Genomic DNA, 27,238 nt, shown 5'->3' on the forward strand with positions numbered 1-27,238 from the left:
GGTCTCAAATGTCTCCTTTGTCTCCCTTAATTCACTTTTTAATTTGCTAATATACTGCCCTCCACATTATAACCTTAATTATTGTTATCTGCATGGGCACAATTTATCCATAACTTGTATGTTTATATTGATTTGGTTAATCAATTGTGTCAACAAATTTGCAGTAAGCGATTTTTTAGGTCTAGGTCAAGTTGGCTGGGGAATGCGTTTGATCGGAATACAAGCACCCAGCAGACTGGCAATTTTACCGTCGGCCTCTGCCGGATTTCTCTGTCTCCTGCCATCTGTTACGGTAATTCGATCACCTTTCGTCAATTTCCGATATCGATCTGAATATAAATTAGTAAACAGCTTTATTCCCCTACACACTGACCACCTCGACCTTCCAATGCCCGTTTTAACACATTACGCCATTTAAATCCGGCAGTGATTTCCAGTCAGTTCATTCACCAGGTCCGCCTATATCGACCCAATCTCAGCCCAGCGGTTGTGGCATGTCGAGAATAAATTAAGCAACTATAAAGCCAGCCACAGAAAACGATCGGACAAATCCCAAGCAGACTTTTAGGTGATACTCTGACACTGTAGCTTGGATTCTCTTGGCGACACACCGAAATCCATGTAATTGACTTTCTTTTTCGTGCCAGTGTTTGACCAACCCCGTTATAGGCCTTTCACTGATTGATTTCGGGTTTCAGTCACATTTTAATTGAATTGCTGTTTAGCTCTAGCCGGAACGTTTTATACTGAAGGCGTACAGTTACATGGTTTTGCCTTAATTCAGAGAGGCTTTCGCTTTTACATTTATAGTTTGCGACAGCGTAGTTTGACTAAGGCATTCACCCTCCACTGGCAGAGCCAGTGTCTATATTTCAAGCATTATTCGCCTCTAGCTTCTAAAAGGGATAACTGTGACATTGCTGATGCCTTAGCATTTCACTGCCAGTGAATCTTTCATAATATACTTCCTTTTGACTTTTAAGCTCGGTGTACAGTGATTCACGTGACTGGGCCGAGCCTCGTACATACATGAGTGAAACGTAAGCCTGCTGTAGTGGTCTCCCAACGTTACCCCACACAAATGTTCATCAGTGGTTACATTTCCACGCTGGACACTAGAACACTGACTGAGCTTGTCCCAGAGAGCTGCGCTCACGCGTCTATCCTGCACAGGACGAGTTAACATTTCCCCCAAGTACATTTAAGGACAAAACTGAGAACAAAAGCGGATTTACCACATTTTGTTGGAGCTGGGATAGACTGTTATAGAAGTGGGATATACTTTTTTTTTGCTGAAATAGCACAACGTCCAGCATGTCGGTAAGTACTGTGCGTGGAGAAGGAAGGAATGAATGAATGAATGAACTAGAGAATTTGGCTTAACCGCGGAGGAAAGTCACATATTCCGGAAATTCACATGCATGTACAGGCCAACATGTACATACATGTAACTCCAGTGGTTTTGGTAGTCAGTACATAGTATTCAAATTGACCGCGTACGAAATTCTGTAACGCATCAAACAATCAAATATCTTTCCTTAATGCAGAAGTTTATTTTACTTCAGCTTTGAAAGGATATTCTCTCCAAGTCTATATAATTATACGTTTAAGGTTTTCTACAACTGTTCTTTTGAAGTACTATAACCTACATATCCTTTGTTCGGCATCTTCGTGTCCGTTGCTACTGTTATATATATGATGCAAAAGGAGCATCTATCGATGAGAAATTGTTATATTTTGAGATGATTTCCAGATATTTGTGTTTATTTTACAGTGCATGACTGCTTTATCACTTTTATTTCTAACATTTGCAAACTGAGGACATGTTTTGGATTTCGCACATACGTAAGCGATAATTTATTGATTGGTTTTGTATTAATTCATACACGTGTGATCTAATTACACTTGATGTCGCTCAGATGTCTTTATGAAGGTACATATCGCATAGTGCACGTGTGAAATGTAATATACAATTACTATCTGTAGGCCTACAATTTCTAGACGAATAAAACAGACAATTACGTGTAGTATGAATCGACCACATTTCCTGGTCAAGAAATACTAAACGGCTCGTGAGAGATTTAAAACATTTACCCATTTATCCTATTTCATATACCCACATCCTAGTTTGTGGCTATTAAATACTGGATTCGGAAGACTGTTAATATTTTGATCTTATGAACTGTGAATACATTTTCACTATACTAGTATATACTTATCATTAAAAACATTTCAAGATAGCTCCAAAAACCACACGTACCATAAGTATTGCAACGCGTGTATAATAATAGAACTTGGTCAGCTCTAGCATTTCATCACAGGATGCCTAAAACCTTCCAAGCTGGAATGGTGACCCACATTTAGATCTACTTACCCTCTTGAAAACCCTATTATAATCTTGCGAACTTATCGCTAAAAGGGCGGATACAGTAGGCCTATGGGCTTTAAAATGAAATGTTAGACTTCGTGCCATGAAATTACTAGTGACCAAAACTCTACTGACAAACTAGAGACGACTAGAAACGACACAAATATATATAATAGATATAACTTTGAAATCAATGGTCACAAGAGAAAAAAATAATAAGCACTAATGAGACGGCACTGAGAGAGTGGAAAACATAGGCAAAATCTCTCCGAAAAAACCATCTCTGTTTACGAATTTATTCACGAGCTAGGCTGATAAACACGAGGGGAACTACTCACAAAAACAGGTATTCTACTCCCCGCCTAACAGGTTATGTAGTGTCGGTGTTTACATGTCTGTTTGACCGTTAGTCAATAACGGAAGAAGTTATGCAGACGGAGAACTGGATGAAAGGAAAATTATTCATTCCTCCGTGGTCTCTCCACGTCGAACGGAGCGCATTTGGCTGACCCGATGGCGGTGTTTTTTAAGTTCAAAATGTCACCTTGACATGTGGACCACATCACTGTGCCAGTGTGACAACACGATTTTTAAGTTACAATGTTGCATTCTCGTGTTGGTGTGATTCCTAGCTACGCCATTTTAAAGTTTGTTACTTTCAGCAAGGTTGATTTAAATTAATCCATGTGTAAAAGAACGACTGAAACTTAAAACTAAAGTGCCCTGATTTGGCATTTGGCTTTAGTGGTAGAAAAGGTTGACGATTTACAGTATACACGCCATCTTAATTTTCAATTTTATGTCTCGCGGACTCCATACCAGACAAAGACTATACCATATGAAACAAATTTAAAACCTTGTTTTCTCCCACCATAACGCTGGCCGCCGTCATATAGTTGCAATATTCTTCAGTACGACATAAAACACCAATCAAATAAATTTTAATAAATAAAGGCCATTGGCTTATGCATTACTTATTTGCTATCATTTATTGTATTGTTCTGCCCTTTGTGTATGAAATAAATCTCAGTGCTCATACTTCTAAAATCTTTGCCGCGGGCATCTGCATGTTCCTTGACCGATATGTTTTGTTGCGTGGAAGAATATTTTACATTGGGGCCTACGACGATTCTTTTCACAATTTTTAAACGGGAGCAGCAGATGAACTGGTTCTGATCATATAGAAAGAAGATAGCACATAAAAAAGTCCATGTCACTCAGGATGGGTTCCCTATTCCATTGAGATGTCTGCAGAGTTATGGTCATCCCAGTAAATTAGATAGTGGCTTCGACATTTCTTATAATAAGAAGCCACTCCCTGATATACCCGCTGAGCAAGGATGACAGCTGAGTTAAGTTCGACTTCGTCAGTGTACGCGTTGTCTGGTTGACTATGGCTTATTCCCTCTGGATTTTCGAGGCAAAAGTAATCAACTCTACAAAAGAAAAAAAATGTGCTGTAAACACATTTTTCAATAAAAGAGAGGGCGAAAATGTTAAATCAGCATTTAAGCTCAGATCTACTTTGTAACATGGAAATCAACTATGTTTAGATCGGAACTGAATGGCACAGAACTGTTTCATTCTCTTCCCATGAATATACACGTAAGTAGCCTGCCAAATCCCCATGCTCTGTCAGCATGAAATGGAACCAACTTTCACCAGCCATATACCTGCTGACAGTTCGCTTCTATTTTATATGTCATATTGTTGTAAATAGATGCAATAAACACTAACAAAAATTGAAGACATTCCCAGTAATATTTAATGCAGTTTGTGTTATATTTAACATAATGGTCAGCTCCAATAACAGAATACATTCTAGCATCACTCAGATAACAGACTATCTGTTGAGTGTAGACGGCACCACCGAGAGATGGGCGCTATGGGCTTGCATAGCTCAGCGTTTGAATAAACCTCGCCAACGGGGGACACTTGTTATAGCGTGATTAAGTGGAATTAGGCATAAGGCAAAGAAATGGCTGCAGGAAGGAGACGATAAATCTCAGTAGCTGGTACCTAAGACATCATTGAGTAGATCACGTCTTGCGAGCGATGTGGAATGGACAGTTGTCCGACATAGGGTATGCACTTCAAGACTGAGGCCTGCTTGTACCGCCGTGACAGAATCACGTGACATGAAATGACGCTGTGTAGCTTAGATGATTTATCAGTCCAACTGGTGCTTCGGGGGTCTCGCAAGTTGATGCAGATATGGCGAGACAAAGCGGGAGCTCTCGCTATTTTAACATTATGAATTACAAAAAATGATTTAATATCATTTTCTTTGTAAGAGTATGAACTTGCAACATATCCATGTGTAAAGCTTGTATTGTTAGGTGTCACTGACTAAAGGCATTTTGCTAGCGAGTATGACTGATTCTACGGACAGCTGAATATAGGCGACAGGCTAAAAGAAACAAATTATAGACTGAATATATATCTTTATGTCGACTCAACGGCGCCGTTGGCACCTATGGTAAAATCACGTCTTTTGGCCGCGGTAGATTGCGAGAGTCCACTTCTTGTCTCACCTAAGTCTGCGTGAACCCCCGAGACTTGCCGATCGGGCTTATTCCTGTGCCATGTGACATCTTTGTGAACTCTTTGGCTGCTGTCACATATTGTTTTATGTGATTGTTTATGGAATGTGATGATAACACCGTATATATAGAAAATTTTTACACCAGTGACGTATAATAAATTGCAGTTAACACCAACTGCATGTTTTTTTTTACCTATTTCTGCTTAAGTCATGGGGCTCAAGGATGTGAAATTTGCCGCTTTTTAAGCATTTAGAACAAGAAAAAAATCCCCAAACTAAGGTAAACTGACAAGAGATTTCACCGGTTACGTGTGCCCTTTTTCCACTTTGACACAGTGGTCGCTGCTCTGGTTTTACTCTGTATGCTTTAATTTTTTTGTCCATCGTCTTACACGTAACCTTGTGGGGTTTCCGTGAAGCAGACCATTCAAGATACCAGTGCTCCCAGCCTACAGATGTGTAGCGCTGCCTCACTGAAAAGCTATGCCATAATTCACCAGATTCGAAACCCCTCGTAGTCACAGTAAATACATGTACAGTGTATAGTAACACCGCGCCGACATCTGCTCGACTTATCACCTAACGAATTAGGAGAAATATTGGTAAAATACTTCTCCAGATTCATTCAATATATATTAGTTTTGCATTAAACTTTCAAAGTCAATAAAAACAGACATGCTAAACCTGCAATAAGGACACGAGCCGTGCAGCCCTGCAAGTGTTGAAACCTTTTGATTCGGCCAACATCAAGTATTCATTTCATTTTATTTGGAAAGATAATACACACATGGGTTAGTTTAGATAGAAAGATTAATTGTAGACTTATCCGCCATCCTTTATGGCCACAATTGGGAGCATAACTAGCAGCTGTCAGTGTGTGAACTGTCTACTCAAGTCCGGACGGCCTTATGTTGTCCCCGAACCACGAACACAGATTGACTCGTGCCAGGAAATGAAGCCCCATCTAACTGAGCCGGGCTAAAGTCAGCCTCATGCATTATACTGATGGGGATCGATTTAGGCCGGAATAGGTCTAAAAACAATCGAGAAAATGTCGGGCTGATATTTCCTCTGAGCGGAAATATCGTACGGTGTAACACAGGCGGCAGTTGACCAAGCTCATTCACCAGGGGGAAGCCATGACGTCTAAAGCTTGTTAGAAGATAAGGAGGTGGGTGATGGGGTGGAGGGTGGAGGAGGGCTACACATGCTTGACGTCGTTAATTGCTGAACGTTACTGGTGCAATACGACATAGATTAATGAAATTAGACCTGTCATTCAAGCTGCTGTAGCTACTCGCCTTTGCTGCAGAATGATGCAGCAAAGGCGATGATGCACACTCGCGTTTCATTTGAAAATAGATCTTCCAGCAACCTAGTGGGACTTTAATGGGGTTCCTCCGGGCTCTGTTTGGTTTCTTCCCACCATAAGGCTGGCTGCCGTCGTATAAGTGAAATATTCTTGAGTACGGCGTAAAACGCCAATCAAATAAATCAATAAATAAATGAAGTCGATCATCACAACTGCTTGAAAAACGAAGCATACGACTGACCCTTTTTCTCGTGAAATAATACTTAATGATTCGCGAGTCAAAGGGATTTTGAAATTAACCCTTATCCCATTCTGTACATTGTATGGCTCATCCATCCAAGGGAATGCCTCATACAATATCATTACTCGTCTTCTGTACCATATTCTGTGAAATGCGACAGTTACATTGCAGAATATTAATTTTTATAGAGGTCTTTTGTCAAAATATAGATCATTGATAGCAACGCATCCTTACATGGAGTGATGACGATCCATACCGCAGTATTTAAAAAAAAATAAAACGAAGAAAAGAGAAGAGATTTATTGGTTGAAAAATGTGCGAAATTAGTGCGAAACTGACGAATGAGGAAATGTCTGATCATTCATAATGGCACATGATCAGCACACTTTAAAGCTGAAGAGGCTAATCAGTTTAGCCTGTGGGGCCTCCGTGGCTCAGTTGGTTGGCGCGCTAGCGCAGCGTAATGACCCACGAGTCTCTCACCAATGCGGTCGCTGTGAGTTCAAGTCCATCTCACTATATAAGTGAAATATTCTTGAGTAAGGCGTAAAACACCAATCAAATAAATAAATAAATAAATAAAGTTTAGCCTGTATCTTTAACAGTTCACCCATTCTGAAAATATGACATATAGATTTAATAACGCTTCTAATGAAACTCAAAATTCACATCACCATCAACTACACACAAAAACACTAGTGTGGTATGAACACAAACTTGTGTTCTTTCCAACACAAGTCTTTTGTCATATTTGAACAACTCTGTCTTGTGTTGAATTAACACAATGCCTTGTGTTGAAGGAAATGGACATAAAATGAGTTGGATGTTACTTGTTGCAAAATACACAAGTTTTTGTTGTATTGCATAAATTACCTCATTTTTGTTCAACACAAGTTTTTATTGAAACATCACAATAAAGCAACACAAGTTGTTGTCTTAGATTTCACATCGGTGTTTTTTGTGTGTATTTAAGCTAAGAAAACAACTCCTACACATACACATAACTTGACAAGAGTTGTTGGTCTAATTTGAAATATAGAAATACATTCTTCTGCGTAATTTCATAACCGCCAATTTTAACATGCCCATTTCCTGCTCTGTACTGAAATTCGTCAAACTTTTGTTCTTCTCATATTACCAGAAAACATAAAAGCTAGACAGAATACGCGTCTAGCAGCATGTTTTACAGTTAGAGTACATGTATTTTCCAGGCGATCTCTAGGCCGTTCACTCTCCACACCTTGCTGTCATTCTCGCTGTGAAATGTTTGGATCAGATTAGAAAATTGACTCGAATTTGTATGGATCTATTTCAACATTCATCAAGCAACATTGTGTTGATCATTTCGCTACTGTCGCATATAACTGGCCTTTGACTGGAATGCTAAATCTAGTTACTGGAGAAGTTTTCATGTGTACCACTGGAATTTTCATTCCACTGGGAGAGGACTTAAAGAGGCCTTCTGATTTGATTGGCTCTGGGGGAATCTCGATAGAATAGAACTGTTGCCCAGCAGGTGACTTCAATAGCTAAACACGTCTGTGTAGAATGTATGACTATTGAATACAAATGCATTTTGTAAAAAAAAAAAAATTCAAAATCACAAAATTCAAAACGCATGCTGTACATGTAATCACAGAAACAAAAAAAGCCTTAATACAAGGATATGTGTAACATTAAATCCACCTTTTCTCTTCAAGCATCGCATCAGCATTCATCCAATCACAATGCGAGGCATCTCTATATATGTTATCTCGTTGGCAAAGTGGTTAAGCCCGGCGTTATAAGCATATGTTGCATATAGTTTAGGTAAATTCGTTATACGCGAGGGGTGTATTGTCGTTCATCGAGTCAAACTGACATAGCCATATATATGTATGTTTTGCGTATACAGGCAATGAAATAAAACTAGCTTCTAATGTCAGACAGAGATGACTCAAGGTTTCTGTTTTCTGGTTTCCCACCCGCTTTCGGTGGTGAGACCTTTCAAGAATTTACACTTAGGCAGATACGGTTATTTTTTATCCATAGGTTATAAAGTCACAAAAATTTATTATAAACAAATCGTTGTTCTGTTTTCTTAGAAACACTGTCGGTATCTTTGACCGTTGCGATTTGAATGTGAGAATATGACGTTTCTGAGGTTTAATCTTCATGGAAACTCAGTCCTTACATTGGAAAACAAGATCGTCATAGCTCTCAGTCTTATTTTCAGAAAGGCAGTCTAAATAGTGATGTGCTCCATGTGGATAAGTATCACCAAATACCATCGAGTACCTCCAAATATCACGTTCACTCTGCAACAGGATTTACCCCACATCTCTCCATACAACAGTGACCCTATCATTTTAGACGGCCATCTTGTCTCCACCAAATAAGTATTTATCATTGGAATGCGTCAATGAGTAAAAAATACTAATAAGTGAAAGTCACGTAAATGAAAAAAATACATATGGTATTATAGAGCCTGCATGCACCCAAACAAACGTGGTGTTGCTATATGGTTCGTATGGTTTATAGTTGATAATTGTCAGATGTCGTGTAGAAGTCTGAGTCTTTTGAAGTTGTATACTGCAGAGTTTTCACCCAATACCTGAATGTCCCTGGGCCGAACAAGGCCGTCGACCTGTGGACTTCACACGGGAGTTCATTGTTCAGCGCTGATGAGATAATTAATATCACACTTGCAGCATGAATGAGACAGGTTGAAGCCAGAGTGGATTACACGCCGACCGTCTGCCGTATGGAATTGCTGCGATATGGGGATTTCAAAAAGCCTTTAATGCCTAGCACATCGGCACAGTGTTAGCGGTCTGAAAAATCTGTTCTGTAGAAGAAAAACGATACGGATTGGCGTTGCATTTAGTACTACCAGTATTGATTGCCCTACGCTTCCGGGGGAGGAGGTGTATTTGTACTGATTGTGTGTGGCCTCCGTGAATACGTATTGACATGTTGCGACCTTTATTAGCCGCGACAAACAAAATCTCTTTGTTTTCTGCGGGGCGGGTCTGTATCTCGTGTTTGCGTTGCACGATTAACAAACATCGATAATTTGGAGCACGCGTTGCCAAAACTAATAATAATCATAATAATAATCGAAGCTGTCACGTTCCTTACATCGATACCTAGCGGGTGATAGTCTAAAGTTTATTTGAATCTTACAAGACTGATAAGTAAAAGTTTTAGTTTTCTAGCACACATACTTTTCAAGATAGGCCTACCGGTCTTGTAAATATTGCAATAAAGTAATAACCTTGTCTTGTAACCATAATTTAAACTTGGTTGACAATAACATTCCAGCTACTGCTCGTCCCCCAAAATTGTCAATGTATGAAATAAAGTATGGATAAAGACCAACAGTTTCGCCCTGGTTTCAGCTCTTACGCCTTACGCTTTTGAAAGTTATCAGTTGCAGATTTACCTAATATATACTACCAGGTGATGACGCTGATGGGAATACAACGGTTTTACTCGATCGGAAAGTATACTTTGTATAGAGACGATAGTAGGAAGACAAAACCAAACAAATTGTAACAATGAAGTACTTAACTGGATTTACACTTAAAACTGCTACACATCATGTGCTGCTGCAATGGATCTATTGCTTTCAACAAATGAAAAGAAATAAGAAAATGTTCAGAGATTCTGGTACTCAACCCCATATATACGTATAATCTACTGCTCATAGCCGCTGTGAGAAGAATACAAGGTCTCGCTGCAAGCTGCGGATGGTCGTTGATTTCCCCAGGGCTCTGTTCGACTCCCTTACACCATAACCCTTGCCGCCTTTGTATAACTGAAATATTTTTCAGCACCGCGAAAACCTTAGAATAATAATAGAATAAATAAATATATAAATTTAATGATGGATGGAAAACAGCTTTCAGGGGAGTGCACTCTTGTCAGACAGACTGACTCGGTTGAGAACAAAACAGGGTCGACCCTACTCGCAATCTCCTTGCAGCACCTGTGGCGATTTATATGCTCACTTTACATCACTGCAACTGCCAGATAAGTTTGACCTTTGGGGACTGTGCGACGCACGTAGGCTTGTTTCGGCGTAGCCTCGCCACTGATGTCCTCGCGTGGAACTGTTTAATCAGCATTAATCAAAAAAATTGAATTGGATGTTTTTTTCTGTTCGATCCAACAGACGTTGGATAGAATCATGTTGCGCATACTTTAGATAATTAGAATGCATGTGTAGAAAGAATTATTAGAAACTAAGGTTGAGAAAGAGTTCTAGTGTTTTCTGGCATCATTTTCTGCCTCATCGCGCAGTGATCTCAGCGTTGTTCAACATTTCTGTAGCGGTACAAAATTTGCTGGTGTTGGCAGTGATGTAAAGCGAATGTAGAGTGTGACACATGCGCTGTAAGCAATAGGCCCTGCTCTCAGACATTAGTCTGCAAGACGAATCGGAGGCTAGAGACCACGTGATCTCCTTAGTAACAAACGGCGTGGGTGAAGAAAACGCCTCTCCCAACCTTATTGCGTAGGAAAATGTCTATTTTTGAAACGCTGTCAGCGATTTTGTATCCGATGGATTTGTATAATTGTCAGCTTTCCAGATAGTCTGAGTATTTCTGCAGAGCTTTCGTGACGTTACTTTGTACAACTAGGCCTTACTGGTCCCTAGAGAAGTAGCAAAGAGTGACCTTTCCTCAATGGTTTAACATTTGACAGCCATTTTGTTTTAGACACGAAAGGGTAGTCACGTGACCCCCAACTTTCGACCCGCCTTACAGAATATCCGACACTTTTCACGGCCTTGTTTCCTCAAAAATGTATAGTTCCCTTGACGTATGTATATATATATGCGTGAGCTTTTACGTCGTAGTTGACATTTTCTCAGTGATATGACGACGAGGAGTCATTAGATGCGTGTATCTAATGACTTTTGCACTATGTTGCCAAAGTGCTGCCGCCATTGAACTATCATGTCGAAGACACTAGACATGACACTTCAACAAGTCAGATTACACTGACACCAGGCCAACTGGTCATATTTTCTTTGCTCTAACCTTTCAGCGCGAAGCGAGTTATCAACGAGTACCATTTTAAAGTCTTTGGTATGATCCTCGCCGGTTTTGACCCGAGTCTAACAATTAGGTCAGGGAAGCGGTTTAACCTGGACACCAACAGATAAATTCTATGTTCATGCATGCACATGTAAAGGATATATTTACAGTACAGCCCAGAAACAACTTTAAAAAAAATGCAAAACGCATATTTTTTGCCATGCAGAACGACTCTATTTCCAGCACGCATGTGATGCGATAAATGAGAAGAAAAGCGCAGTTGAGTTACATTTGACATAATGTTGAATTCTTTGATAAGGAGAGGCATCGTTAGGCCTCCGAGACGGTCAGTTCCCTGAATGCGTGAGGTCAGAAAATCCATACTGTCAAATTCGAATCATTCATGTTAAAAACAGTTTTTACCAATTTGTTTGTTGTGAATAAAAAAAGGAAGAGCATTTTGTATTTTGTATGTACAGGGTGTAAATTTATGTCGTCATTGGAGTATTATAATACATTGTTTTAAGCTGAACCATCGGATGTTGTTGTTACAGTGTGATAGTTGCCAAATGGTCACACTATACTGGTGAAACACTGCCTCTCGTCAATTGTCCTGTTATAGGATTTTATTCTATCTGTTCTTGTAGAATCTTAAATAGTACCAAATTACATGCCCCCCTAGCACCGTGGCTTAAGCAGAATTAAGTACCAAATACATGCAGTAATGTAAATAGCAGTTACTTAGACGTCACTGGTCTAGAATTACTCCAAATTACTCCAAATACCCCCCCCCCCCCCCCCCCAAATTAATGATTGATTTAATCAAAAGTTAGCTTATCCCGAGAACCCACTTCAGACATGTTTATATTTAGTGTTACGTGATCGTGATACGCGGTAGAAAATGCTCCTTGGGTTACCCTGGGTGGTGCTGCCCCCACCCTCCGGTTCTACCTACCCTGTACAACACCGTTATAAGGCCATAGATTTGTTGAATTGACACATTTGATATCTCCCTTTTAGGTGATAAATGTTTTCATGGTCCTCTTACCCCATGCCTAAATAACGCCTATATGTATTCTGGCCATTGTGTTTTAATCTCCAAGAACTTTAAAGGTTTCTTCAAAGGATTTTTATCATAGCGATACCAAGGAATATGGCGATTAGTGACTTAGATTTTATTAGTTTGAACTAAAAAGAGCATAACGTTACTAATATCAGGAAATATCGTGGGTAATGAGTGGCAATATCGTGATTATTGGCAGATGATAATGCGATTAATGGCAGAAAAAAACGTGATTATTGACATTGAATAACGTGATTAATGACAGAGAATAAGGTGATTAACAAAAGATGATAACGTGGTTATTGACAGAGGAAAACGTGATTAATAACGTGATTAATGACAGAGAATAACGTGATTATTGGAAGTGAATAACGTGATTAATGACAGAGTGAGTGAGTGAGTGAGTTCTTGGTGTTTAAGGTTGTACTTAACAATTTTTCAGTCATATGACGACGAAGGAGTCCTTGGAATGTATATATTGTGCCTCCTTGTTGCATGAGCTATTCCCATCGCTCTTTTATCTAGTGCTGCTTCACTTAGACGACTTACCGAAGACAAGTAAACCGTCCCACCCTACCCAGGAGAGGAAGTTACAACTTCTTCTTTTTTTAAGGTCTTAGGTGTGACCTAACCCAGGATTGACCCTGGATCTACCGCTCCCGCTCTACAAACTGTGCTATCGAGGCCCGTCTGATTAATCACAGAGGATAATGTGATTAATGGCAGAGGATAATTTGATTAATGGTCAGAGAAAAACATGATTAATAACAAAAGGATATCGTGATTAATAACAAATGATATCGTGATTAATAAAATGAATATCGTGATTAATGACAGCGGACATCGTGATTAATGACAAATGATAACGTGGTTAATGGTAGAGAATATCGTGATTAATAAAAGGGAATATCGTGATTAATAATAAGGAATATTGTCATTAATGACAGATAATAACGTGATTAATAGCATAGGATATCGTGATTAATCTCAAAAGGTATCGCGATTAATGGAATGGAATATCGGGATTAATAATACAGGATATTGTCATTAATGACAGAGAAAAACATGATTAATGATATCAATATCGTGAAGAGATTTTTAGAAGATATTGTGTCTTTGATGACAAAGGATGATATGATTAATAGCCTGAACTATCGCTGTTAAGACAGAGCATGTGGTGAATAATAATGGGCGATATTGTGATTGATAACAGAGGATATTATGATTAATAATAGAGGATATCGTGATTAATAAAAGGGGAACATCGTGATTAATGGAAGAGGAAAACGTGATTAATAACAAAACATATAAACATATCATTAATAATAGAGGATATTGTGATTGATAACAAAGGATATTGTGACTAATATAAAGGGAATATCATGATTACTGACAGAAGATATTGTGATTACTGACAGAGGATATCGTGATTATTGTCAGAAGATATTGTGACTATGATAACGTGACTAGTAACATGAAATATCGTGATTAATGTCGGGAAATATGCTGATTAATGACTGTGAATGTCGTAATTATTGACAGAGGATAAAGTTATTTATAGCAGAAGAGCTTATTTTGATTAAGGACGGAAGATATTATGGTCGTTAGACGATTGAGATGTTGAAGCCACTGAAATGGAACTATACTTCATTATAGTGTCTTTATAAAGGAAGATGTTAACTATTTGCCAAAGTATGTAAATAGAGGGATGTACATGTGTACCACGTGATTCACCATATACATACTCCAACGCACTTTGTTTATTTATCTGTCTATCTATTTATTTAAAGAAAAATCTTTCATTTACCTAACGGCTACCAGCATCATGGTGGGAGATAAACCCAAGGCCATCCCCAGGTTGCTCTCATACTTCCTATGTAGGGCCGGAGACGACGCCAAAATGAGCTGGACTTGAACTCACGAGGGCCACAATGGTGAGAGCCTCTTTGGTCATTGCGCGGCGCTAACCACCACGACCACGGAGGTTTCCTCTCTGTGTTTGTGTACTCTTGTGATACAAATTACGTGATTATCTTTTTTATGCGGCTATATTTTGTCATTTCAGACTGGTATTTTGCAGAAGTATCCTCCATCTCAGATACAAGGTAAGTCTGTTAACCTATAATGATTTTCCAGTCTTATTATCTGAAACAAAATTATTGATGTTGTTATTTTATACGAATATTTGAATAGAAGAAACAGTCAGGTCGGGAATTTAAGTAAGCCTTAGGAATTTCTGCTCGATAAGTGACACCTCAAGAAAAAGTTGTGCAGATGGAATGTCTTTTCTAAAAGCCGTTCCTAAGCCATATGTATCGTCTTTTATTTACACATATAGGATATTTGAAGTAAATGTAGAACCTTGTGTTGTATGTATTATGCGTGTATGTATGTATTTGTGACAGATGGTTTAAATGTTTAGATATGTTTTCATCCGATCAAGGCCGAAAAGTCCTGTTCATCATGAGCTGATAACATAGTTACATCCGCTATCAAGAAATTCTTTCCACAGCAGTCCTTAAATTGAGTGCCACCCTGATGCATACCCATTCCCTCATGTACATGGTCTGAAATGTTTTCATCCCATCAAATCCGAAAAGTATTGTCCATAATGAGCTGATTTTAGTGTGAAAAAATCATAGCGGACCATGTCTTTGGACGGATATGTTAGTACTGAATGAATTCAGTGGGGAAAGGGCCAAAGCCTACCAGGTTTAAATTTAACTGCAGCTTTCACTTGTTTGGACGAAAACTATGTGGGTGCGAATCTGCGTGCGAAATATTCTCTTTACACCACTCCATAAACTGAGTGGGACTCAATTATAGAAATTCATGGTCAAAATCGGGCATGCACATTAGCTCAAGGCTCTAGTGACTCTAGTGGTCTTAAGATTAGCTGCTTTACTCCCGTGCGTTTTTAGGTCAAGTATCGACGCGGAGAACATTGAAAGATTTTCCTCTTGGAGTTTGGAGTTTCCTCAAAAACCTTAATCGATTCTTGTCTACTATTGGCCAGCGTTCATCAAGAGCATTTGAACTGTTGCCGAACTGGCTTGAAGTCATTGCACCGAATCAAATTGCTAATTGTTTTTCTCTGAAGGAGAAACGATCACAGGCTAAAGCCAATTATGGGACCTGTCATCTCGACCTGGCTTCATCGCGTATATTGACCCGGATATGGTGCTTGGGTGATGGCCTTTCTGAAGACAGGAAGTTGAATCTTACAGTAGCTGTGGCGCACACAACTGTTTCTGATCAACAGTTGCCTTCAGTAAGATGTACATGCAGAACGATATGAGAGGACATCTGACCCATTTCGTATTATAAAAGAGGAAGATTTAATGACGCTGTGGTTTGATCCTTAATAAGCCTGTTTCTGTTGTCACGTCTATACGCCATGTCAGGCGATGATGTAGGCTGGAGCAACTGATCAGATTGGATAGAGCTTGTACATGTTCGTAGCTGACCACTTTGGGGGATTTAGCGGAAGAGATTGCATGCATATTGGTTTAAACTAGGACAGTGATTTCAATATGGCGTACAACAACCCTACTGTTGATTTTGTGGCAGAATTACGGGAAGCCTTTCGTCTGTTCGACAAGGATGGCGATGGTTCCATTACCACGGGCGAATTGGGCACGGTGATGAGGAACTTAGGCCAGTACCCGTCCAGTGACGAACTAGAACAGATGCTCACAGAAATCGATATTGATGGTAAGAAAACCTTTCTTAAGCTTTGAACAGAAATAGACCTTCCCAAACTTAGACTTCCCAGTGTGCTGGTTTGCAATGGTCATTTCGACACTGTCTATTTAGTGCAGGCGACGTATTGGTATCTATCACTGCAGATAAAATCAATCAGCAGTGGTACGTTATCTCATGGCTTTAGCATTAATTCCAGATTATCAGCATTAAGTCCAGATGATCAGGTTATCGTTAATGAACAGGGATCATTTCCATATCTTCTGGATGGGGCAAAACCAAGCAGTAATAATAAGATTGATAATAATTTTGGTCCAGGGTATGACAGGTTATTGACCATTTGCATTCTACAGTAAAATAAGCCTTGTCCCTTTGCATTGTTTCATATTGCTGTTTATTAGATATGCTGACGACACGGCTTTTGAAATGTAACCTAATCCTGCTTAAGTTATGGTGCTATGTGTGAGGTAACTGAAACTGTCTAAGTATTTATATGAACATATTTATACCCTAACTGTGATGAAAAGAGGTCGGATTTCACCGATTTCGGGTAACCATGTTGTCAACTATCACACTGTCATCATTGCTATGGTTTTACTCGCTATGTTGTAATATTTTATTGTATGCCTACATAAAATCTGCTGGTGGACCTATTATTTTTTTTTCATGCTATTGTTAATTAATTGTGACGACATCACAGTCATTTATCCTTTTTTAATATTTTGTTTACTGTTATGAAGTCACCAGACTTTCAAAGCTGAAAAATCTAGGCGTCAGATCAGACGTTCGTATACAAGCCATCAACCAAAATAGACGTTCCGAATCAGTAATTGCGCGACTGATTTCTAAAACAACGTTGAACAAAATCCACCAAAGAACTAAGTCTATAAAGTACAAAGTTTTTATTGATAATGAAAAGCTTTAATTATATCTGTTGATACATCAAACGTGGCGATTTATTTCATCGTCCGGAATATACGGCCCATATTTCTTCGTGAAAACGAATTAAAGCAATAAAAATATGAAGCAAAGTGCCAGCGATCCTTGATACCGCGTCCATATTTACTGACAAGAGAACTTTACATGTTTTAAAATTAAAAAAGCACACAATTAGTATAACACCTCGATAAGCTGAAAAATCAATACAGTACCATGTATCGAAAAAAGTTAGCACCAACAAGTGTGTCCTGTTCCTTAGATATATCTACATAAATAATGATGTTCACATGGTATATGGGATGTTTAAGATATGAAGATATTTTCTTTCTGTGGCCTGTTGGAAGATGTAGGAAATAAACAGACATAAACAAATAAGTATTTTTTTGCAAAACAATGTCTGGTTTATCCAGCGACGTTTCGGAATAGCTGCTTGCTATTTCGATGCAGCTCTGTGTAATGTGTATAGATGCGAATTCTTCTACCGTGTCGGTTAGGCGTTTTGCATTACGTCAATGCAGCTTCCTCTGTTGTTACGTTAAAGCGTCTTGCATCGTGTCCGTGTGGCTTTTTGCACAAAACAAAACATAATTACTTACAATGACTCATTGATGAACGCTGTTATCCACAATTCACTTTTCATCTATGTATAATATAGTTCTGGATTCACAGGGTATCTTAACTGCAAAATTAACGTCACAAACTTCACATAATGGTATACCAAGGAGTAACATGATAAAATAAGTATTAATTGCAAACAAACGTACTAAAAGCTGCAATGATTAACACTCAGGGGACGGGACATTCAGCTTTGAGGAGTTTGTACAGGTGATGGCAAACATGGGAGGGTTGAGCGAAAACACCGAGGAGAACGAAGAAGAAGAACTTAGACAGGCCTTTAAGGTAAGCTTCAATATAAGTTCTTCTTGACTCTCACAGAATTGTGGAGAAAACTTTCATTATAACATCACCGTAAAAATAATATTGTTGTCAAACCTGCTGCTGTCGATCCAGCTGAAGCTGGATTCGAACACACGACTTCGCTGGTCAAGGACTAGTCTTGGAGAATCCATTAGACGATTTGCCGACAGATGGCTTCCACTACCTGCTGATTTGCTCGTGCTAGAACTTTGACATTAGACACTCACAAAACATAAATAAAATGTTAATAATATTACACAGTTTCCTTATGATACACAGAGCGCTTGGTTGTTATGACAACGGGGTTTCCAAGACAGCGGCCTGTCTCAATATCTATTAATAGGGGCCTAACATTTTGGACATTTTCCGCAACATGTGAAAGTGGCTTAGTTTACTTGTCCACCACATATATCATCTGCATTTTGCTGGACATCCGATCACCAGCCAAAACATGGAGCCCATAAGGTGGATGACAATGTGTTTGCTTACTTGAAGTTTAACCATGGTTACACGATATCTCCGTGTTTCTGGTCGCACCGAGAGAAAAGCTGAGGTCAACTGACTCAAAAATCTGAATTTCACAACTCAGATAATTCAATGAGAAGACTGAAACTTTTGTCTCAGTAAAATTTCAGTGTCGACATAATTATAATACTGTCAAAAAGGAACGCCCCAAGCCTAATAGACCAAACATGACGCCCCATCCAGTCTATCCAAAACTTAACCAGTGCTCGTCATACCGTGTGTCGAGACACGAAGTATCAAGATTGTTAATATTACATTCTCGGAAATGATCAGTCTCAGAATTGAACTCGAATCTGATGCCTCGAGTCGGACTCAAGATGTTTGAACATAATGCGTATTGTAAAAATACTTCTGCACGGGGCGGGTCGATCGATCTGAATCATGAACTCATAGGATCAGTTCCGGTTAATACCATGATTGGAGATAATTGAGTGTGTATTTGCAGGTGTTCGATAAAAGCGGTTGTGGTTATATCTGTGCGTCTGATTTGCGGGCTGTTCTTCAGTGTATGGGAGAAGATCTTACCGAGGAAGAGAGTAAGTATCTCTCTATACTGATTAACCCCACCCCCACCTCTCCACTAACACACATCCGCACACTGCACCACCACACAAACCCATCCCTCCATCTACACGGCAATTCCCACGAATAGCTGGACGACCAAGATCTCATGTTACGGCTTATATTATTTTATGCTGACAAATTCACTTTTTAGGACGCACGTGTTGAAAGTTATGGGATTTGGGCTGATTTATGGTGTTTCTTTCAAAATTTACATCAAGTACGCACGGAAATGCCGCGGTGTGTTACCCTGTTATGGATTTTCCCAATGTTTAAACTAAATTTATCTGCACCGGCTGTAAAAGTCTAATGAAGTTAGAAACAGTCGTACTGTATCATGTGGCTTGTGAAATATGTCAGACAACCTTTAACAACATTAATTTACCGATCACATCTCCACTTGTTCCAGAAGCACACATGTTTTCAGGAACGCCTCACGTTAAGCCTGGGTTACAATTTCCTTAGTTATTAAATGCCTTAATTTTAGAGTAAAACGTGCTAAATATATACTATTCATGTTTACTGTCGATCCAAATAGGCTAACATTGGGTAATGGTATGAATACAACAATTGTTTGGACCAAATCTTGTGTGAGGTTCCTTTTTTGTTTTTGGTGATCTGTCTCCCTTTTCTCTGTCCGGCGGTGTGCTATTTTGTTTATTGCGACGTGTGCATGTCATACCCCACATCTTAATCAAGTTTATATGTAAATAAACTCGAATGAGGCGATATCGTGTTTGCGGTGTCTCTAACATTACCTGTAATGTGACCTCATAAGAATTCCAGATTAAAAAAAAAAAACTGGCTTTGGTCGTTTTGGACTCGTTTTCTCTCCCGAAATAACTTTTATGTTATTTGTTACCTTTTTTAACTTCATCTGCCTATAGCCAGGACTGGTATGTGCGGAATAGGCTATGCACAGCTTTGGTCAATGTTTTCTAGATGGTCTACACCGTTTACCACATATACTAATACCTCGGTTTCAGTTGACGAGATGATTGCAGAAGTGGACATTGATGGCGATGGGCGTATAGACTTTGAAGGTAAGAGCTATATAAAGCTACATTGTAATCTAGTCGAGATCTCGGCAACACTTTTATTTATTTATTTTATTTGAGCGGATGGTCGTGGGTTTTCCCCGGGTTTTGTCCAGTTTCCTCCCACCCTAATGCTGGTCGTCGTAACATAAGTGAAGTATTCCGCGTACGGCGTAAAACACCAATCAAAAAAAAATAAATATTCGATTTATGTTTTAAGCCGCGCGCTTGAGGCTTGACAACCCAGTTAATATCGCACTTCCAGCAGATGAACGACTATTCAGGGGATCACCCTGACCTAGTGGTTACTCGTCCTAGTGCAGCACAACAAACCAGAAGCCTCTACCAATGCGATTGCTGTGAGTTCAAGTCCAGCTCATATTGGCTTTTTCTCTGGTGGTACGTGGGAAGCTCTGCCAGAAATCTGCTGGTGGTTTTAAGTTTTCTTCCAGCATAATGCTGGCCGTCAAGTGAAATATTCTTCAGTATACGGTGTAAAACTGCAATCAAATAAATCATTTGGTAATCTCTGTAAACGTAACAGTTACATGGGTTTCATTTGTGCGGGGATTAATGTAAATTTGATAAAAACACAAAGTTTGCAAAGTGATAAAGTTGGCTATAGTGTCATTTAAGCAATTTATATAAATATTTAAATATTATCAAACAATATGAGATAGATATTCATAATAATGCATCCCTGAAGACTGACGTAAAATAGTACTAATATTCAAAGTATAACAGTTGTCCTTGGATTTCGTTGTTTTCCTCAATCAAGAGTTCATTGCATGCATGTGTGAGGATAGAGAGAGGAGCCAGGGAGAGGAGGAAGAGGAGGATGAAGGAGGATCAGTGTTCTCAGTGGAGGATCAGATCTCGGAGAGAGCCGAAAGACCCCGGAAGAGCGAGTCGGGATCTTCTAGCGGCAGTGAGGCTAAGTGACCAGGCACACAGACTGATTTCACACCTGCACCTATTTATTTATTCGGAGGCATTTTGAGATAGAAATACATGTACTAAGTTCATTAACATTTTTTTCTGAATTATTGAAACCGGTATGAACTCAATTCGTTATCGATATCATTAAAACGAGATCGGTAAGTACACATGTATCGATAAGTCATGTATTCAGGAGTATATGATCGACGTCAGTGAATGCATAACATTGATATCTGCAAAACTTCTCATCCATGTGGTGATAAATTTATTGATGTCGAAAATACATGGATCTTAAAACGAAACTAAAACCTAGCCCATGCAATGACACCATTTCTTGTCGAAAACGAGACTTTTTGATCCCTGAAAATTTACTCGTGCGCCATTAGCTGCAAAACTTTTTGACTCTAGAAAATTGATGCAAAGAATCAACATGTTTAATTTTTCGAAACTAAAGGCCTCAGAAGCAATTTAACCTGGAGCATGATAGGTCTACATGTACATGTTTTTTGACAGTGTGTGGACGATTGGGATCTTTTTTTTGTCGTCAGCATCAACATCAACCAGTCAGCGTCGATAGAAGTGTCATACAAGTATACATAAAATGGCGTTTTTTTAGGTCACGTGACATTGAACGAATTGTGTGCCCGAGTGCTGCTGGATGTGAAAAGTCGACAGCAATTATATGTTGTCTCTGCATGTGCGTTGAGCTCTTAATGGCACACTGCTCGAAAGTAGATGGCTACTTTCAGTGCAAAAAGTTGGACTCGGTTTGTGTACAACGTTATCCCGTTTCTGATAACCTGCAAATCTTGCTCTCAAACATCATAGCCTTTACATGAACGTGGACAAATTTTACCGTGGTGTACGAAATGTCTTCTACATTTAATGGGCTCCTTGTTGGTCGAAAAGTCATTGATTTATATATTTATAACCTTCAATTTATCTCAACTTCAGCTCGACGATTTCCTGCACGGCCATGTTTGGACTCATTTTGACATCGTTACCTCTGCTCTGCGAAAACCTCGAATTCTACCCCGTACAACTTACTTTAGCACGCTTCATGATTTTCCATAGAATTGCAATCGCTAAAGGCCAAGAAGTATGACTGCCCGGTATAGAGCAACTGTTGACATTTGGTTTGGGAATAGGGTTTTACAATTCGACGTTCTCTGGGAGCGTGAAAACCAGACAAAAATGACCGTCGAGGTAAAATTCAAGCCGGAATTTTGATATTTATTTTCGGGTCTCTTTCTAACAAGGTATGTTAAAACAATGTGAAAGTTTCACTAAGAATACTCAGAGCGGCATAACTTTAATGGATCGCTTTGGGGACTTCGTTGCGATCTCACCTTCTGCCATGTTAAAGCTAGTAGCCCACTGCTATATTGTTCATTGCACTAACCTGCTGCCTGTAATGACAGTGCCACGTGCACAAGAGAACACGTGTTTCTACCATAGGCATTCTTTCGCCTCACAATTAACCTGCCGTGTCTTAATCGACGTGTTACCATACTTTCCTCTCCCGACGGTGACTGTCGAAACGTACTGCATATTATGAAGATGTTGATTATTGTCTTAATACGCCGCACCCACCTAAATACAGGTTAGACTTTGTTCGGTGGAGATTATATACGTAATGCAGTATGAAGCATAAGCGGAGATATGCATACACTAGATAAGCACACTGTCATCAGTCAGATCTGGTTTCCACTTTATCCTTGATTGTCTGCTCAAAGTAAAATACCTGTTTCCAGTGCGTCCGTTTAGAGGTCAAACAACACGAATCTGAATTGTTCTAAAATACAAACGTGAGAAGTGAAATGAAATGGACTCAGTATGCGGAAGCAACAGTTTCATTGGACAAACATTGGTAGACTTGTTACTTCTGATCAGGTATTTATTTATGTAATCGGTGCTTATAACACCGTTCTCACTTAGATGACAGTGGTTAGGGTTATGGGTGGATGGAAACGGATTGCGCAGAATAAATGACCAACCTTCAACAGGCCCCTAACAAGCCTCTTACATAAATGTGCAGATGAAAGAGCGAGAACCACAGGCGACAGTGGTCAAGGGCTTAATAATCGCAGCTTGCCAGCCCATTAAGAATCTGAATCAGCGAACACCATCCACCCTCAACCCCTCATCCCGGATCAAGTCAGTACTGAGTGCAGCAACTAGATCTGGCATTAGGGGGCCCCGCCTTTCAGTATTATGTACGCAGGTTTATTATTAGGCCTATGGATTTCTTCATTTGTATTTAAATGGTGTTTTACGCCGTCAAGAACACATAAGCCTGTGAAGCACATTATATTTTCAGGTTTGCTTGTACGAAGTAGTTATAGATAGGCTCTCTTATACACATGTATACATACAGCTATATTAGAATGAATATTGTGTTATTTAAGAGGTAAATGTATTTTGTGATGAATGCTGAGAATAAACGCTGAGTAATAACACAATCTGAGCAAAGGTTTATATTTGTGTTATTTCAATCGAGCGTTTCAATCGCAAGGACACACGACATATACGGGTTCAATTCCGGCCTTGGGCAGGCAGTTTGTACATTCCCCAGTTCTCACTACTCGTGGCGCCTGGTGAAAATAATTCGTTAGTGATGCTCCAATGACCGTTTGTGTAGTCCAACGTTCGCTGAAGACCACTCTTATTCCATCAACGTTGTGTGCATATCTGTGCGCCACACGTTGTGTGCATATCTGTGCGCCACACGTTGTGTGCATATCTGTGCGCCACACGTTGGAAATTTGGTCTGCTAAGCCCTCTGGTTCCCCAAACCAAAACAAAACTGGCCGCCATCGCGTCAGTGAAAATTCTTGAGTGTGAATTGCCTTCAAGAACAAACAAACAAATAAATAAATAAACAAATAAATAAATGTATAGACCATTTAACCAATGAACGCTCTGTAGCTCAACTGTGGATTTATGTCAGGCAATTCAGACGATGTATGTCGAAAAATCTTAGACAGAGCTGTAGTAAGTGGAAAAGGGATATTGCTGAAAGACAATAAACGAACGGTTTAATAAATCTGTGATGTAGTAGGAGAAAAACGGATTATCGGAACCCATTTGCCATGTCAACAAGGTATTCAGAGAAATGTAATTGCTAGATTGCCATGGTAATCAAATACCACAAGCCATTACAAATGTCCGTTATGATGCATAGATTCGCCCCGAAACTGTCACTTAAAAGACTCTAACTGAAACACAAACGTCAAGCCTCAGATCTGGGCTATTCACACCAACCTACTGGCCAGCCAGAATCCGCCAGTATATAAAATGTATTTTGCTTTCGCACTCTGGCCCAAAATGTGCAGTATACACACATGTAATAGATAACCCATATACATGCAGACTGTAATTCTCTTCTGCTATCTTCAGATGCCATTTAATTCAGTTTGTATTCATTTCTGTTTGGCTTAACCTTCAAGAAAGCCCATAATAGGTAACACTGAAACTTCGCCTGTTTGTGTGCCTGATGGGATGTCCAGCAGGACGGCAGGCTAACCAGCTGGCCGAGGCGCCTGATATGGTGTCCAGCAAGATAGCAGACTGAACATTAACTTGCCATAAGGTGTCTGATAGGGTGTCCAGCAAGATAGCAGGGTCTAAATTAGCCTGCCATGAAGTGTCTGATAGGGTGTCCAGATACGGCCAAGTTGTCTGATACGGTGTTCAGGCTTTGGACCAGCTGGTCGAGTTGTCTGTTACGGTGTCCAGTAATACGACAGGATCTTGACCAGCCGGCCGAGTTGCCCGATAGGGCGTCCAGCAATATGACAGACTATAGACAATCTGACCGAGTTGTCTGGTAGGGTGTCCAGCCATACGACAGGCTTTAGACCAGCTAGTCGACGAGTCTGATGGTGTGTCCAGCAAGATCACAGCTTTTATACCCGCTAGTCGACGTGTCTGATAGTGTGTCCAGCAAGATCACAGGCTTTAGACCAGCTGGCCTGGGTGTCTCATAGGGTGTCCAACAATACGGCAGGCTTTAGAGCAGCTAGCCGAGTTGTCTGGTAGGGTGTCCAGCAATACGACAGGTTTTAGACCAGCTGTTCGACGTGTCTGATAAGTGAGTCCATCAATACCACAGGCTTTAGACCTGGTGTGCGACGTGTCTAATAGTGTGTCCGGCAAGATCACAGGCCTTAGATCAGCCGACCGAGTTGCCTCCAGCAATATGAAAGGCTTTAAACAAGCTGACCGAGTTGCCTCATAGGGTGTCCAGCAATACGGTCAGCTTTAGCTCAGCCGACTGATTTGTATGATAGAGTGTCCAGCAATACGACAGGCTTTAGACCAGCTGGCCGACGTGTCTGATTTATTTATTTACTTATTTGATTGGTGTTTTAAGCCGTACTCAAGAATATTTCACTTATACGACGGCGGCCAGTATTATGGTGGGAGGAATCTGGGCAGAGCCCTGGGGAAACCCACGACCATCCGCAGACTGCTGGAAAACCTTCCCACGTACGGCCGGAGAGGAAGCCAGCATGGACGTGTCTGATAGTGTGTGATAGTGTGATAGCAAGATCACAGATCAGTTGACCGAGTTGCCTGATAGTGTGTCCAGCAATACGATAGACTTTAGACCAGCTGACCGAGTTGCCTGACAGGGTGTCCAGCCATACGACAGGCGCTAAGTCAACTGGCCGAGTTGACCGATAGGGTGTCCAGCTATGCGACAGGCTTTAGACCTGCTGACCGAGTGGCCTGATAGGGTGTCCAGCAATACGACAGGCTTAGACCAGGTGGCCGAACTGTCTTATACGTGTTTCCAGCTATACCACAGGCTTTCTCCAACTGGTCGAATTGCCTGATAGGGTGTTCAGCCATACGACAGGCTTTAGTCCAGCTGGCCGAGTTGCCCGATAGAGTGTCCAGCTATGCGACAGGCTTTAGACCAGCTGACAGAGTTGCTTGATAGGGGTATAGGGTGTTCAGCAATACGACAGGCTTTAGGCCAGCTGGCCGCATTGTCTGGTAGGGTATCCAGCAATACGACATGCTTCTGACCAGCTGGCCGAGTTGCCCGATAGGTGTCAAACAATACGACAGACTTTAGATTAGCTGGACGAGTTGCCCGATAGGTGTCAAACAATACGACAGACTTTAGATTAACTGGCCGAGTTGAACGATAGGGTGTCCAGCAATATGACAGACTTTAGATCAGCTCTAGCTGCTTCGTGACGTATGTTTTATCTCACTTTATGTACAGTTCACTGCGATGATGGAGGAAAATTTTGTCGGTTTCGCTGGCTTGAGTCAGCGTCCCTTTCAGCGTTATTTGGGTCATACGTGTGTCACATCGGTGTCTAACTGTAGCATATTATTCCTAGCGTCGGACTAATATTTGCTAAACAGGTTACAGTTTAAAATACTGCCGACTGGAAAACTATACATACGCCAAAAGACGTGACGCCAAGTCACACATTCTCTGCCCTCTCCACTGACGATCTTTACACGGCCTACACCTTTCTGTTCGATACGAAGACGAACAATGTTGTCAGTTTCAGTCCTAAGAATGCCGCGAGTCAGGAATGGACTAGAGTCTGTGGACAATCGACAAACATATTTGTTCACGTGTAACTTCAAAACTGGGAACATTTGGGAACCATATGACCGAACAAGAGATATATGTGGCTCTTACCAATAATCAGAATGCCTACAAATATACAGAAACTATTCTCGACAATGTTGAGAAAATATCCGACAATTATAAATGTAGCCTACATTACACTGTATACAGTTTATAGGTTCAAAGACAAAGCCCGAAGCACAGTCTTCATAAATGTCCAACGGCCAAATGTCGCTATTTTCAGTAGCAATAGCACTCTCAAAGCCTTTTCAACGCTTCGGGAAATCGACCTCTAACCATCCGGCATCTGTTGTATGTTTCATCTGTTTACTGTTCAGATGTTGAAATCAACAACTTATCCCTCTCTTTAAGTACGTGTACCCATTGACGTTACTAACAGATCTCTACGCTCGATAACGGTATTAGCACCTATACCGATGAATCGCTCACTGAATAAATAGAAAT

General features: G+C 40.2%; 1 protein-coding gene across 1 annotated transcript; it reads left to right on the forward strand.

Annotated features, from left to right (window-relative positions):
* Window positions 1–507: 507 nt before the first annotated feature.
* LOC135474876 (neo-calmodulin-like) lies at window positions 508–21,462 on the forward strand. Its single transcript, XM_064754523.1, has 7 exons — window positions 508–1,320; window positions 14,619–14,658; window positions 16,124–16,267; window positions 17,985–18,094; window positions 19,083–19,173; window positions 20,185–20,241; window positions 21,014–21,462. The coding sequence occupies exons 1-7, from the start codon at window positions 1,315–1,317 to the stop codon at window positions 21,175–21,177; spliced, it is 612 nt and encodes a 203-aa protein (XP_064610593.1). The 5' UTR covers window positions 508–1,314; the 3' UTR covers window positions 21,178–21,462.
* The last annotated feature ends 5,776 nt before the right edge of the window (window positions 21,463–27,238 follow it).

Source organism: Liolophura sinensis, chromosome 9 (assembly GCF_032854445.1).
Source record: "Liolophura sinensis isolate JHLJ2023 chromosome 9, CUHK_Ljap_v2, whole genome shotgun sequence".
Lineage (NCBI taxonomy): Eukaryota > Metazoa > Mollusca > Polyplacophora > Chitonida > Chitonidae > Liolophura > Liolophura sinensis.

Coding starts and splice junctions, on each gene's coding strand:
- LOC135474876 (XM_064754523.1), top strand. Junction 16,268..17,984: donor CACAGAAATCGATATTGATG/GTAAGAAAACCT, acceptor ATTAACACTCAG/GGGACGGGACATTCAGCTTT. Junction 18,095..19,082: donor AACTTAGACAGGCCTTTAAG/GTAAGCTTCAAT, acceptor GTGTATTTGCAG/GTGTTCGATAAAAGCGGTTG.